Source organism: Trachurus trachurus (genome assembly GCF_905171665.1).
Source record: "Trachurus trachurus genome assembly, chromosome: 12".
Classification (NCBI taxonomy): domain Eukaryota; kingdom Metazoa; phylum Chordata; class Actinopteri; order Carangiformes; family Carangidae; genus Trachurus; species Trachurus trachurus.
In genome coordinates this window covers 26,626,951-26,641,719 of record NC_139908.1, presented here as the reverse complement: position 1 = coordinate 26,641,719, position 14,769 = coordinate 26,626,951, and the positions used below count along the sequence as shown (strand labels likewise).

General features: G+C 41.6%; 2 protein-coding genes across 3 annotated transcripts in view; one reads left to right on the top strand and one right to left on the bottom strand.

Moving 5' to 3' along the window:
• The window catches only part of thap1 (THAP domain containing, apoptosis associated protein 1), a 38,073-nt gene extending 30,391 nt beyond the window's left edge, over positions 1-7,682 (top strand). Inside the window, exons 2-4 of one of the 2 annotated variants that reach the window (XM_083983813.1) lie at positions 1,145-1,262; positions 4,938-5,130; positions 6,842-7,682. In XM_083983813.1, coding sequence (XP_083839939.1) covers positions 1,192-1,262; positions 4,938-5,130; positions 6,842-7,294 — 717 coding nt within the window. In that variant the 5' untranslated portion in view covers positions 1,145-1,191 and the 3' untranslated portion in view covers positions 7,295-7,682. Of the gene's footprint in view, positions 1-1,101; positions 1,263-4,937; positions 5,131-6,841 lie in introns of those variants that run through there. The other variant, XM_083983814.1, reaches the window with a different exon arrangement.
• Positions 7,683-12,076: 4,394 nt separating this feature from the next.
• Positions 12,077-13,789, bottom strand: LOC310994304 (E3 ubiquitin-protein ligase TRIM21-like; the record flags this gene model as incomplete). Its single annotated transcript, XM_083982946.1, has 1 exon — positions 12,077-13,789. One exon carries the CDS (start codon positions 13,787-13,789, stop codon positions 12,077-12,079), a length of 1,713 nt encoding a protein of 570 aa, XP_083839072.1.
• Positions 13,790-14,769: the final 980 nt, after the last annotated feature.

Genomic DNA, 14,769 nt, shown 5'->3' with positions numbered 1-14,769 from the left:
GAGCTGGTTCCACAGTAAAGGAGCCCGGTAACTGAGGGCTCTGTTCACTAACTACAGCTCCCATGATGCATTGACAGAGCGCATGGGAATTTAATGTCAGTCACAGAAATATCAGCATTGTAATTTTAGAGTTGATATCAATCAATCAATCAAAACATTATTTATAGAGCACTTTTCATGCATGGACATGCAACACAAAGTGCTTTACACATAGAAAAATAGAAACATAGAAAAACAATAATAATTTTATAGCGCGGTGAATGTGCAGGTCACAACTTGTCCACCAGTAGGGATGGGTACCGAACTCGGTTCTTTTATTGGTACCGACCGAATTCCCATAAAAGTACCGAGCATCGATTCATGAGAAGTCAAACGGTACCACATTTTGGTACCTGAACGCACATTTGCGTTGCGTGCGTCAGCGAGAGTGGATACAGTCTATGGGAGGGTCTGTCTGATGAGACAGTGGATAGTCTCATAAACTATTCTTTTTCTTTTTTCATTCAATGACTATTCATTATTCGAAAATCATTTCCCATCCCTAAAACATAAAATACTCTTAAAGCCTGAGGAATTTTGACACTGTTGAGAAATAGACATTAAAAATTCAGAATTTTGACTTTTTTTTTTTTTAACAAAATAACTTTAATTACCACTCTCCAAAAAAAGTACCGAAAACAGGTACCGTTGTATACCAGTAACGGTTCCCAGGTACCGAGTATCGGTAAGGTATCGATTTAAATGTGAAAGGTACCCATCCCTATCCACCAGAGTGTTTTGGATTGTGTATTTGATGAGTTTGATGAGGGACAGGGGACCTGTACCATTCACCTCCATGGTGTTCACTGAGCAGCTGTCGTCTCTGCCCCGCCGATCTAAAAACAACATGCACCGATAATTAAAGGTAACGAGCCTACCCCAATGGCGAATTTGCTAAAAATGTTGAACTATCCCTTTAATCACGTGCTGCTCACCTCCAGCAGATGGCAGTGGTGCAGGCTACTTTAAAACCCTGGAGAAGAAGAAGCAGCAGCAGCAGAAAGAATTTAGGAAACAGACGAAGAAGAAAGCAGAACCCGGAACCGTGGAGTCCGTCAGCTGGCTCCAGCTGGACCACGAGCCCGGACGGATTAGAGACACGGAGTGTTCGTATGTGTGTGTGCGTGTGTGAGCGCTGCTCGGACTGAAGCCATGGTGCAGACGTGCTCAGCCTACGGATGTAAGAACCGCTACCACAAAGACAAAGACATCTCCTTCCATAAGTAAGTTACAGTTCCTCCTGACACGGTGAGAGAGACAGAGACAGACAGAGAGTTAGAGCATCAGCAGGGACAGGACAGAAGACATGAGCCCGGGACCTGCACACTTCACCAGCCTTGTCCTGCACCTGCAGCTGCACGGGTCACGGAATTCACGCGAGACATGGCTCCTGACCGGTATAGATTGTATAGGTCACACAGGTCTAAATGTTCACATGTCAACTCTATGACAACTTCTCCACACTGCACATCACCCTGTGCTTTCTAAGAGTTCACATCTGACGTTATGTTATGTTATGTTATGTTATGTTATGTTATGTTATGTTATGTTATGTACAGACTCAGGTCCATATACAAGACACACAACACAGAAAAATACATTGAACACCACAGCTACACATAATAGTAGATGATACCAATGCTAGAAGTTCATAATTAATGGCCAACATAAAGTAGACGGTTCTAAAAAAAAAAAAAAAAAAAGAAGCATCTCTACACCATGTCTTCTGCACAGTGACTGGCAAGTTGACAAATATTCCACTGAGCCTGTTGTCTCCTCAGTAATATTCTCAAAGCATCATTATAGGCTACCTGCAATCTCTGCTTACTCTCTTATAGTTTGTCCATAAATGTGCAGTGTACTGTTAATATGAGATGTTATTATAATATAAATTATAGGCTAATATCAGGACTAGTTGTTGGTTTGAGCCTGTGTATTTCAAGATGAGCCATCTGGTTTAAAATAACAACATCATTATATAGAAAGGGATATTTCAACAGTTTGGCAAATTTGCCTATCATCATAATCCCTATAGTTTTAGGAGTAGGTTCATTACCTTTTAATTGTCTGTGCAAACTATTTTGAGCTGCTCAGCTAACGCAACAGAGGCTAATGGTATTTCTACATTTCCTTCCAAACACACAAGCAAATACTCAGAACTACTTGGGAATGTAGTTCCGGTTACGCATTTGCCTCAAAAACAACTCTGTCTCGTTACGTTCCATTGTTGTTTCATAGCGTGGTGAATGTGCAGGTCCCAACTTGTCCACCAGAGCGTTTTGGAGTTGTTGGATTGTTTATTTGATGAGGGAAAGCCCGGAAACACCATGCAGAGCTCACGTCTCTGCCCCACCGATCGAAAAACAGCTTGCACCGACAATTAAAGGTAACGAACCTAACCCTAAGACTATAGGAATTTTGGCAATAGGCGAATTTGCCTATTGCCTATTTTGAAATCTGACATCAGAGCTGTCAACACTTCTAAGAGCTTATAAGAGCAAACTTATTTCCAGACCAAAACAATTTATTTTGAGATTTCTTGTCAAGTAAAATGCACGGACAAAAAATAATTTCATTGTCAAGTCATTGTCTCCTCATATTTCTGCATCATAGTGAGTTCTTGTTGCAACAAGGCAAGTTTTATTTAGCTCTTTTTTTTTGTCTTAAAGGGCTTTACACAGCATCATAACAACATCCTCTGTCCTTAGACCCTCACATCCACTGAGGAAAAACTCCCAAGAAAAAGCAGGAGAAACCTCAGTGTGGGCAACAGAGGAGAGATCACTCACCCAGGATGGGCAGATGCGACATAGATGTTGTACAGACAAGGGAACAGTTTGCAAAATGGAATATGGAATAAATTCTTCATTCATTCTCAGCTTCTGATGGGCAGGCTGGGTCACATACAGGGAGAGCAGGCCAGCTTAATGGGAGCACTGGTGGGCAGGTGGTTTAGCAGAGGACAGGAGGTGATGCAGTCGGCAAGGGAAACACGTGGGAAGACCTTTTAAATCCTTCATTTCAATGATTTGAAAAATAAAATCAAACTAAAACAATATGAATGAAACAAGAAATGAGAAAATAAGAGGAAATGAAGCGTACAGGCTTTTTACGGCTTTGTAGATGATAATCCTGATCAGTCCCCCTTGTGTTCCCCTAGTGATGCTGAGAAAAGTTTAATTTCATGCTTGAATGGGTGAATGTTGTTTTATTATTTATTTGTATGAATGTCAAACTAACCATACAAAACAGGAAGAATTAAATGAACGTCACAGCCTCTATTCAGATCATTTCCCCATAATACAGGATAATGAAGAATATATTACATCAACATCAATCCAGTTTAACATGAATCCACTTACATAAAGAGACACAGAATACACACTATTTAGAAGAATGATGATATTATGGTGATACTATTTGATATTTATATCACCAGATTCTTGCCAATACACGCTCCTAGGGAATCTGGTGATACGTATCACGATACAGGAGCAACAATACGATATATTGTGATATATTGTGATACTATAAGCAGGACGATATATTTGCTTTCCGTACACAGCTCTTCCGCAATTTAGCTAAGATAACGGACGCTCATTAACCGAATAATAACCATAAACTGATCAGATTAAAATAGTCCATTGAATGTCTGTGACTAGGCTTGTGCTGATCAGCAACCCGACCCTCTATCGTCGATTGAGAGGACGATCTCTGTTTTTTTCCTCGCCGTTATAAAACACACACGCTGCTACAGCTGTGCAGCCACTTCCATTGAGCTCTGGATCAGCTGACCAGCCTCAGATGGAGGTTAGATCTTCACATTTTATACTCTTTTTATACAAAGTGCAGCCAAACAGCAGGCTGAAGAGAGGAACTCTTTTTTTTTTTTTTTTTTTTACAATACAGGACAATACAGGACAGACAACAAACAAAACAAGGTGTAAACAACAGCAAATAACAACAACTACAGTTTGTGGTTTTGTGTTTGTGTGTGTGTGTGTGTGTGTGTGTGTGTGTGTGTGGGGGGGGGGGGGGTATGACTAGTGGCCTTGAATAAAGACAGAAAATAAATGAATAAATAAACATAGAAATGAGTAGACAAAATTGCGAAATATGCCAAAAACACTATTATGAGAAGAGACAGAGATGAAAAGGTTGGTAGGTAGAAAAATAAACAAATAAATACAAATAACAATAACAAATAAATAAATAAATGGGGAGAGAAACAGGAAAAAACAAAAATGCAACGGGATCAGAACAGTATGGAGAGTGGATGGATGAGGAGGGGGATCCCAGAATTTATTGTATAGAATTTATAGTACACCTCGGGTCCCTACTGACCGAAGAGAGGAACTCTGACAGCTCGTCTGTGGAGCTGCAGGTGAATCGGCTGGAGAGCAAAGTGCCGTCTTTTTATTTATTTATTTATTTTTAGCTGCGCCGTTGTTACAGGTGATGCACATCTATGTGCATATGAGAATTGATTTTGAATCGAATAGAGACACCCAAAGATTCACATCCCTACAGTCCAGGCTTTTGAAAAGAGAGTATACGTTGAGCTAAATGTAGCAGTTTACTTTAAAATGGTTCAAATATATTGCTGCTGAATAAATCTTATAAACTGACTCACATATGGCTCCTAATATAGTCATCATATAGACATCAGCATCATCATTCAACTTTTTCACATGGTCTGGCGTTAAAAAAGCAAACTAAAAATGCAGGCAATATCAAAGAATCACAATTTAACTTTACTCCGAGTCGACACCCAAAAAATTTGTAAAATAATCGAATTAGGAGAAAGGCATATCGTCCCAGCTCTACTACTCACTCTATCCCTTACATAATCTTGATATTGAATAATATTTCTGTCTGATCATGTTCGCTGCTCTCAGGTTTCCTCTAGCGCGTCCAGATGTTTGCTGTAAGTGGGTGGCAGCCATGAGGAGGAACAACTTCAAGCCGACAAAGTACAGCAACATCTGCTCGCAGCACTTCACCAAAGACTGTTTCAAAAGGGAGTGCAACAACCGGGTGCTGAAGGAGAACGCCGTGCCGTCGCTCTTCACCTTCAGCCTCAGCATCAAGGTGAGGCCCACATGCTCACATCCTGACCCAAGACAGGGGATATTTATGCACATTAGTTTCAAATTCCTGAAAAATTACTTTCTTGGTATCAGTGATATGGCTCTCGATTGGCTTGTGTCATACCTGTGTAATAGGTCCTCTTCTGTAAGGACTGATGACTCCTCCTGTTCACTGTTCACAATCTATATACTACCTCTTGAGAAAATCATCCAGAACTACAACGTCAACTTTCATTTGTTATGTGGATGACACTCAACTATATGTCCCTCTAAAACCTGGTTGCACTGATGTCTCAAACAGACATACATGTCTGATAATTTTTTGCAGTTAAAGCAGAAGTAAGCGATATTTTTGTGTTAATATAAGTCTTAAATAGTTATATCTTCCGACAACAATCACTTACATAGAGTGTTTGGACCGAAACACGGGTCTGTCTGTCACTCTGCTCTGCTCTGAGCCGAGGAGAAAACATTTATTGTATCCTACAGTTTTTATCCAATGAGGAGAGAGAACGGCATGCAGGGCTGTGTGTGCAGCCAAGGAACGCCGTGGATGTGGTGACGTAGGGACGAGGACTGTTATGGTGCGTTCAAGGAAACTCGTAACTCGTGTTTTTCCGACCTGTGAAGTCGTACCAGTTCGATCTGGTACGAGTTCACGGGTCGGAAGTTACGAGTGGCCGTTATAGTGACTTTCACCGGTAAAACAGGTCGGAAAAACACGAGTGGGTTGCCTGGAACGCTACAAAGTCGTAAGTTGTGACTTGAAGCTGTAATTTACGGTTTCAAAAGCCTGCCTGGAATGCAGCATTAGCCAAAACGACCGGATGGCTTACTTCTGCTTTAAAGGGATAGTTCACTCAAAATTGAAATTTCACTCATTATCTACTCACCCTCATGTGGACTAAGGGCTGGGAGAAGTTTCAGAGTCCTCCGTGGCTTCTCTGAGTTACAGGGGGTCTCGGCGTAGCAGTGCATGTCCATATAACGGTTGCAAATGGATACCAACTGTCTTCGTAACAAAAAGACACACCAAAAAACATCCAAATACCTCCATGCATGATCTGATATCACCAAGTAATTAACAGCCCAGGACCGCTGTTATAACCAACCGGTTAGGTTTAGGATTAGAGTTAGTCCTGGGCTGTTGTTTACTTGATATCAGATCGTGCATACCTCCATGCTGCTCGTATGTAAAGTCTGTCTTGTATTGAAGCCCGAAATGTGAAATTGTCCCGAAAAAAATTAAATAAGTCTATATTTTAAGCTTGTTTTGTAGCGGAAGCTTCTCGAAGCTCCTCTTTGACGAACCGGGAAGAGGAGCTTCGAGAAGCTTCTGCTACAAAACAAGCTTAAAATACAGACTTATTTAATTTTTTTCGGGACAATTTCGCATTTCGGGGCTTCAATACGAAGACAGTTGGTATCCATTTGCAACCGTTATATGGACATGCACTGCTATGCCGAGACCCCCTGTAACTCAGAGAAGCCACGGAGGACTCTGAAACTTCTCCCAGCCCTTAGTCCACATGAGGGTGAGTAGATAATGAGTGAAATTTCAATTTTGGGTGAACTATCCCTTTAAATCACTCAAAGTCATAAGTGCTCGTTATCACCCCTGTTTGCTCCAGCATAAACAGCATAAATAATCTCCCTTATTATATGAAATACATAGAATATTCCTGTGACTAACACGATGATTTCTCTGACAGGCGGAGTCCCTGGAGCATCCCTTCCCCTCGGACATCCACTTCCCCCTGCCCCTGCCCCTGACCTCTGACCCGGTGGTGGTGGTGGAGGAGGTGGCGGTGGCGGTGGCGGTTGCAGCGGCGGCGGAGGAGGCGGAGGAGCCCGAGCCGGCGAGGAGCCCCCCCGACACCCACTGCGACACAGCGTCGGTCTCCTGCGACCACAACTACACGGCGGAGGACTCTGCGCGGCAGAAGAGGCGCATCGAGCAGCTGGAGGAGCAGCTGGAGCGCCTGAGGAAGAAGCTGAAGACCACGCAGCAGAAGTGTCGGCGGCAGGAGAGGCAGCTGAAGAGGCTGAAGACCGCCTGCGACGCCGCGCCCAGGACCGGCTGCGAGGCGCCGGCTGCGTTCGGCGAGGGATACGTGATTTTACCCAAACAGATCTATCACACACTGAAAGGGATTGAGGGATGATGAGGAGGAGGAGAAGGAGGAGGAGGAAGAACATTGCTGTGGTCACATTGACCGGCAGATTAGATTCTACTGCAGGTTCCATCTCAGATAGGATGGGCTGACTGTTGCTGCTGAGCCAAGCAGGACTCACTCTTCAGGCTGTGGAATACAACAGACTCTACCACTACATATCCAGCTTCTCTTTTTTTTCATTCTTGGTGTTTCTGATTAGGATCAGAAAGGTTTTGGGTTTATCTTTAGTGAGAGCAGCAAACTGAAACCACTTTTGACTGGTTGTTGGTATGGTTTATGGTTTATGGTGTTTTTAAACCCACATAACACACATACATGAACTGGTAAGCTTTATAGGGATATTTCAACATATTGGCAAATTTGCTTATTGCTGTAATCACTAATAGTCATAGGGGTAGGTTAAGTACCTTTAATTGTCGGTGCAAGCTGTTTTTAGATCAGCGGGGCAGAGACGTGAGCTGCTCAGGTAGCAGTAGAAACAGTAGTCCTCTGTCCCTTATCAAATATACAATCTAACTCCAAAACACTCTTGTGGACAAGTTGTGACCTGCACGACAGTTTCGACCGTGACTCCAGTCTTCCTCAAAAGTGCCATCCGACGCGCTGCTGACGTGTCATTTACAGTATCAGCTGGCCGGTTCGAACATCATTCTTGATTTCATTGTCTGAACACAAGAAAAAAATAACTAATATACGAGAAGACAAAATGAATATTATCAATCTGTGACCTGCACATTCACCACGCTATGAAATAGTCATGTAACATTATGAGACGGGAGTTGTTCTAGCCGGAACTACATCCCAGACACGGCAGCTTGGCGGAGTGATTTCACAAGCACAAGCAGTTCAGAGTATTTGCTTCATGTGTCGTAATGTTACATTATGGTGAATGTGCAGGTCACAACTTGTCCACCAGAGCGTTTTGGAGTTGTTGGATTGTGTATTTGATGAGTTTGATGAGGGACAGGAGACCTGTACCATTCACCTCCATTGCTGAGCAGCTCACGTCTCTGCCCCGCTGATCTCAAAACAACATGCTCCGATAATTGAGGGTAATGAATCTACTGCTATGACTATTGGGATTATGGCAATAGGCGAATTTGCCAAAATCTTGAACTCTCCCTTTAACAGTGGGCTGACTGTGGACACCTTCGGTCGACGGGTAAGGCAACTAAGTTTGTGCCTTTTTTCTAATCCATCAGATGGCAGACAGAACTTAATCAAAGGCTAATGGATAACTGGAATTAGCAATGTGTTGGTAATCAACGATGTTCATCATCATCATCATCCAGCGTTATTATATGTTTATGATTCTGTTTTATTTTGAAAATCCAGACCAGGTGTTGTGACTCCTCATTCAGCTGCTTGGGTACTACTTTGGGATTTTCTTCTCCTCCTGCGGTGCTGTCCTCTGTTTACACTCTGTGTCACAGCCGCTCTCACTTTGTGCTCAGTTCATGTTTGGCCAGGTGTTTCTTTATACTGGCTACTAGGTAAATGTTTTCATTTGAAAGTTCAGTTCAATAGCCACTGACTTCCTGCTCTACACTAAAAAAACTCAACATCTTACCAAGAATATTTGTCTTATTTCTAGTCAAAACAATCTCATTCTACTTAAAATAAGACTCATCACATTAAAAGTAGCTTGTTTTTAGACACTTTTTACTTCTTCCAAGCAGATTTTCACTTGAAATAAGTAGAAAAATCTGACAGTGGAGCAAGTTTTTCTTTCTTATTGCAAGCACAAAAAACTGGCTTTCACTGGCAGATTTTTCTACTTATTTCAAGTGAAAATCTGTTTGAAACAAGTGAAAATGAACTAAAAACAAGTTAATTTTTAGGTGGTGAGTATTATTTAAAGTGGAAAGAGATTAGTTTTGACTAGAAATGAGACATTTTGACAAGAAATAAGGCAAATATTCTTGGAAAGATTTTGAGTTTTTGTAGTGTAGTCCCTGAGGCTGACTGGTGATGGTGGTTCATGTGGAACTGCCTAGGATGGATGTCTCCAGCTGTTGAGCAGCTATCATGATCTGGTTTACAGAGACTGAACTTTTAAATATCTAAATATATTGACTTTTTATCAACTCCATCTGGTAATTTGAAGAAGTAGACCATCATGTCAAAATAAGTTCATCCACCCTCAGTCTCATAGGTGCTGTTACGTTCCCTCATTACACCTGTTGTTACTTTGTGAGAGGGTTGATAGAGCAAGACGTTGAAGCTTTAGACCTTTCAGAATGTTTCAGAATAAAAGCTGACAATATCCTGAATAAAGCATTGCTATTTCAAAAAAGGAACTCTTGTGCTTTTATTTCTAAGGAAGATGATGTTGTGGAGATCTTGCTGCTTAGATACAGATCTTTTTGATTTCTTTTTTAGAAAAAAATCATTGTGATATTGATGAAACATTTTTTTTCAGCATTCACACTAATAAAATAGTATATAGAGAAACAAAACAACAATATTGTGAATGCTGAGAATTCAGCATTCACACTAAAAATGACCAAACAGAAGAACAATAGTGTGAATGCTTTCAGCATTTACACTAATAAAATAGTATAAAGAGAAACGGAACAACAGCATTCACACTATTCTAATAATCTCAGCATCAGGTCATTGTTTCAAACGGATACCACCACTGTGGTTAATGGTTTGAACCGGATCCATGTATGGAACCTCCAATACAGATAGGCTACTTGATTACAAAACATAGATATTACCCTGACAAATATTACTTGTTAAAATTTAAAGCCCCTGTACGGAGCTTTTAACTGGATATGCAAAGTCTCTGGTTTCTGCTACAACAGCAAAAGAGCCCATCAGTGTGAAGATACGCTATTTCTAAGTAGTCTAATTCTATACCTCTGGAAGGCATGGTCAGGTCGGACCACTGACAAAACACCAATAGATACATTACGCTGCAAAAAAAAAAAGGAGAAGAAGCAAGTCCCGTCTTCTTTCCGACGTTTCCAAAATAAATCTACACGCGCCGACCAGACAAACGTCTTCATGACAGTGGGAAATGCAGTCTTCATTCCGCCGCTTTTGTCCACAGGGGCCGCCAAAATCAACACTAAATGAAAAATCTGTACAGGGGCTTTAAGAAAGATACGTATATGTTCATATCCACCCAGTTGTTGGTGCAGCAGTTGTGATTCATCTGGACCGTGCCAGTTTGTTCAACATTTAACCAAAGGGACTGCAATAAATGAGGACTTCTTGTTGTTTTTTTTCAGTCCTGGATATTTGAGATGTTTTTACAGAGGCTCCTGCTGTTAAACTGAATATCTGATAATAACCTGTTGGTGGCATCATTATCTTTAAACAGTTCCTCTGTCAAGTATTTGTAGGCTACTGCCGAGTAATGTTGAGATAAAAATGGTTGTCTGGAACAATATCATGTTCAATATTGTGAAGTCTGTGTTCTGTGTAATCATATTAAGCAATTAATGATTATATAGAGAAATAGGATTTAGCAAATAGTAAACACACACAACAACCTCAGTGCGTCTCTGATAAAGATGTGTTCATATTCATAGTGATCACCAGTTATTAATACACACCTGCATCTGCTTCTAACTCCCCAAACCAGACTCAGTTAATTTACAGATTCATTTCAGTGGTAAACCACTTTACCTGTTTCCACTGATCTAATCAAATCAACTAAAGTAACAAGTGATTAAACAGCAGTTATCACACAGTTAACTTCCCTGTGTGATGATGATCTGATGAAGGTTAACTCAGTAGAAAACAGTCCTACTTCCCATGCATAATCAGTAAAAAAAACTTCACAGAAATGTTCGACCTCATGCCAGATTTACTCAACTCTACAGTTTTGAAACTTCACCAAACTGTAGCCCCAATACTGCTGAAAATTTTGTCCACTTAAACTCATTACAAATTATGGAGTCCATCACTCTGTTATTTTCAAAATCTGTAAAACTTATCAAATCTATCTCCTCCCACACCAAACTTGCTAGAGAGCGTCTCCAGACTGTCCTCCACAAACGATCCACACAGATTTTTTGATTTATCGAAAATTGAGCCTACAGTGCATGAAAACGTTTGACTGTAAACAGTACTGTTAACACATATCATCCAATTCTTGCTAAATACATTTTCAATCTTCCTGAAAAAAATTGACAATATTTTAGAGTCGTGGTTGATGAAGTTTGGCAAATATCAGAATTTTATCTAAAAAACTGAATTTTTGAGAACATTTTGAATTCTGCTCTCATGGGAACAACTGGAGTCAATGTAAGAGTGGCATTTTTAAACATCAGATTTTCTCTTGAGAAGCAAAACACTTATCATTAAAAACACATCACCAACATTTCCGTGCTGTCAAGATGCAATTTATGTATTATCAGATTTACATAAATTATTATACAATTTGTGACATTTTGACATCTGCTATGACAGCTACGACAAATGCTGCCCGGTCGGTGACTCCCTGAGTCTATTTGAGAAGCAACACACCATGGCTCACTTCCAGGCAATTAGCTCAGTGAATTAGGAGCTGGGTATTGGTGCCAGAGGATGTGGGTTCAAGCCCCAGCGAGGGTGATGATGATATTTCAGAATGCCCGATGTTGTCAACTAGTAACACAAGACAATAGTCCTGATTGTGGTGTTACTGTATGTATCTAAATTTAAAAACTTTGAAAATAAATTCACAACATATCAACCATACGGCTTTGCAACTTTCACTTTAAAATTGCCTAATTTTGTCTTTAAAAATTTTTTGCCCGGCCCCGACCATTGCAGCTATAATTTCTTTTGGTACCTTAATTCAGAATCAATCAATTCCTGCAAAGAACGAGATGTTTTGATCTGAGCAGTTTGATAGACAGGACAGATGATCAGAGGGACAGAGTTTCTACCTCCATCATTATCACAGGGACTGAAGTATGGGTGTAGTTTGTCAGTGAAGCAGCAGCCAGTGAAAGAGTAGATGAGAGCTGCAGCATCTACGTCATAAAAGGAGACCAGACCCTCCTCATAATCCACAAACACCCCCACCTTCTCAGGACCAGACCTCAGATTGAGAGGGACTGAGGGGCCAGCGTTAGCTTTGTACTCATTTCCATTTCTCAACCATATCGTCCAGTAACCTTTCTGAGGTCTCAGTGGGATGATTCCCTTCCTGTCGATCGACTCTCTGGCCACTCCCACATCCCACTTAGTTTTCCCTTTAACCTGAACCTCAAAGTAAAATCTGCCTGAAGAGAAACTCTGTCTTCCTAAGACACAGGGACATTTATCAAATCTCTCTGGGTTGTCGGGGAGTTTCTTCATCACATCACCATGACGAACTCGTCTTCCATCATCAGACAGGATGAGCCAGGGATGTGCTGTATCAGGATCCAGAGTCACATCCACTGCAAATTGCTGGACCCTCTTCATCTTGATCTTCTTCGCCTCCTCCATCTGTCCACGGAGCGTCTCCTCCAGCTGAGACACAGCTCTCACCACAGTCCCCGCATATGATGGTGGACGGACTCTGACCTGTGTCCAGTCCTTGGTGGGTGGAGCAGCTTTCAGGGATGGGAAGCTTTGGAGGAGGTGGAGGTGGTCTTCAGAGCGTGAGAGCTGCTCCACCTCAGTGCTTCTCTTCTCCAGCTCAGAGATTTCCTGTTCCAGCTCTGTGATGAAGTCTTCCGCCTGTTTCTCTGAGCTTTTCTGTTTCTCTTCGATCTCCTTGATGAGCTGCTTCAGGCCTCTGTCAACAGACTCCTTCAGAGCAGTGAAGACCTCAACACCTTCTGCTTTCTCTCTGTCTGCAGCAGCTTTACTCCTCTTCACCGACTGTTTCATCTCCTCAATCTTCAGTCGTCTCTTCTGGATCGTCTGCTGACTTTCAGCCTCTCTCTTCTGCAGCTCTGCCTTCTTTCCTTCATATTCTTCTCTCAGAGGAACAAACTCATGAGTCTTGTGGTCTAAAACAGAGCAGAGCATGCAGACACATGTCTGGTCGGTCTGACAGAACAGCTCCAGAGGTTTTTCGTGCTTCCTACACATCCTGTCCTCCAGGTTCTCCACTGGCTCCATCAGCTGATGTCTCCTGAGACGTGACACCGTCAGATGAGGCTCCAGGTGAGTCTCACAGTAGGAGGTCAGACACTCCAGACAGGACTTCAGGGCCTTCAGTCTGGTTCCAGTGCAGACGTCACAAGAAACTTCTCCTGGTTTGGAAACGTGTTGCTCTGAGCTGCTGCTGCTTCTGGTTTCCTGTTGAGCTTCACGTCTGAACTGAGCAACAACCTCAGAGATGAACGTATTGATCTTCAACTGAGGTCTCGTGTAGAAAACCTCTTTACACATTGGACACTTATATGGTACATTAATGTCCCAGTGCTGAGTGATGCAGCTCTGGCAGTAGTTGTGTCCACATGGTGTACTGACTGGATCAGTGAAGACATCCAGACAGATGGAGCACAGGAACTGATCTTCAGACCTCAGGTTTCTGGCAGCAGACATGTCTACACACCGAGGGAGAGAAAACAAACACATTCATTTAAAATGTCCATGAAGGTTCTCAGTCATCCTGGTCATCTTAGTGAGTAAGTGCTGAAAGTTTTTAGCCCCCATACGTTTCCTCCCTATTAGAACGGTGCTCTGGATCTTATTCAACTCGATTCAGTGGCTTCATGTCTTAACGTCCCTCTTATACATTCTGAGCTCAGTAAATTCTTTTGATGCTCCAAACTCTTCGAATATTCTCCAACAAGCTTTGGGGCTGGAGAATATCCCCTCCCCTGCTGATTTTAAATGTATAGTGTCTGACTTTTGTAAATTGCCCTGCAATTGTTTTTTAATGTAACTGTATTTTATGAGATGCCTGCCTCACTGTCAAAAGTAACGAGCTCTGTCAGTCCACCCTGCAACACACTTTTCTATGGATCCTTTTAGATTTATATTTGAAGTATTTTTCTATTGCTACTTTATATTTATCTGTTGATTCTTGCATCTATCTATCTATCTATCTATCTATCTATCTATCTATCTATCTATCTATCTATCTATCTATCTATCTATCTATCTATCTATCTATCTATCTATCTATCTATCTATCTATCTATCTATCTATCTATCTATCTATCCATCTTTAACATTTGTGTGTGTCATATAGTAGGAGCAGGTGACACCTGCCTGGCATCTCACACTGAGTCTGCCTCACTGTCAAAAGTTACGAGGTGAGAGTGAGGTGATGAGGTCAGAGAACACAATTTAAACACAACACTCAACAGCAAAGTTAAGACGCAACATTACAGTAACATCAATTAGGCAGCAACATAACAGGCAGCTTATGGGCTGTTGTTGCTGTTTGTAAACTTGTTTTCCCTGTAAATGAGGGAAACCTCAGTGACCAGCGAGTTACTGTAAAATAAAGGTTTAAAGAGGTGTTTCCTCTGGCTGCTTCACAATAAAAGTGTGTGTCTTTTATTGTGAAAGAGCTG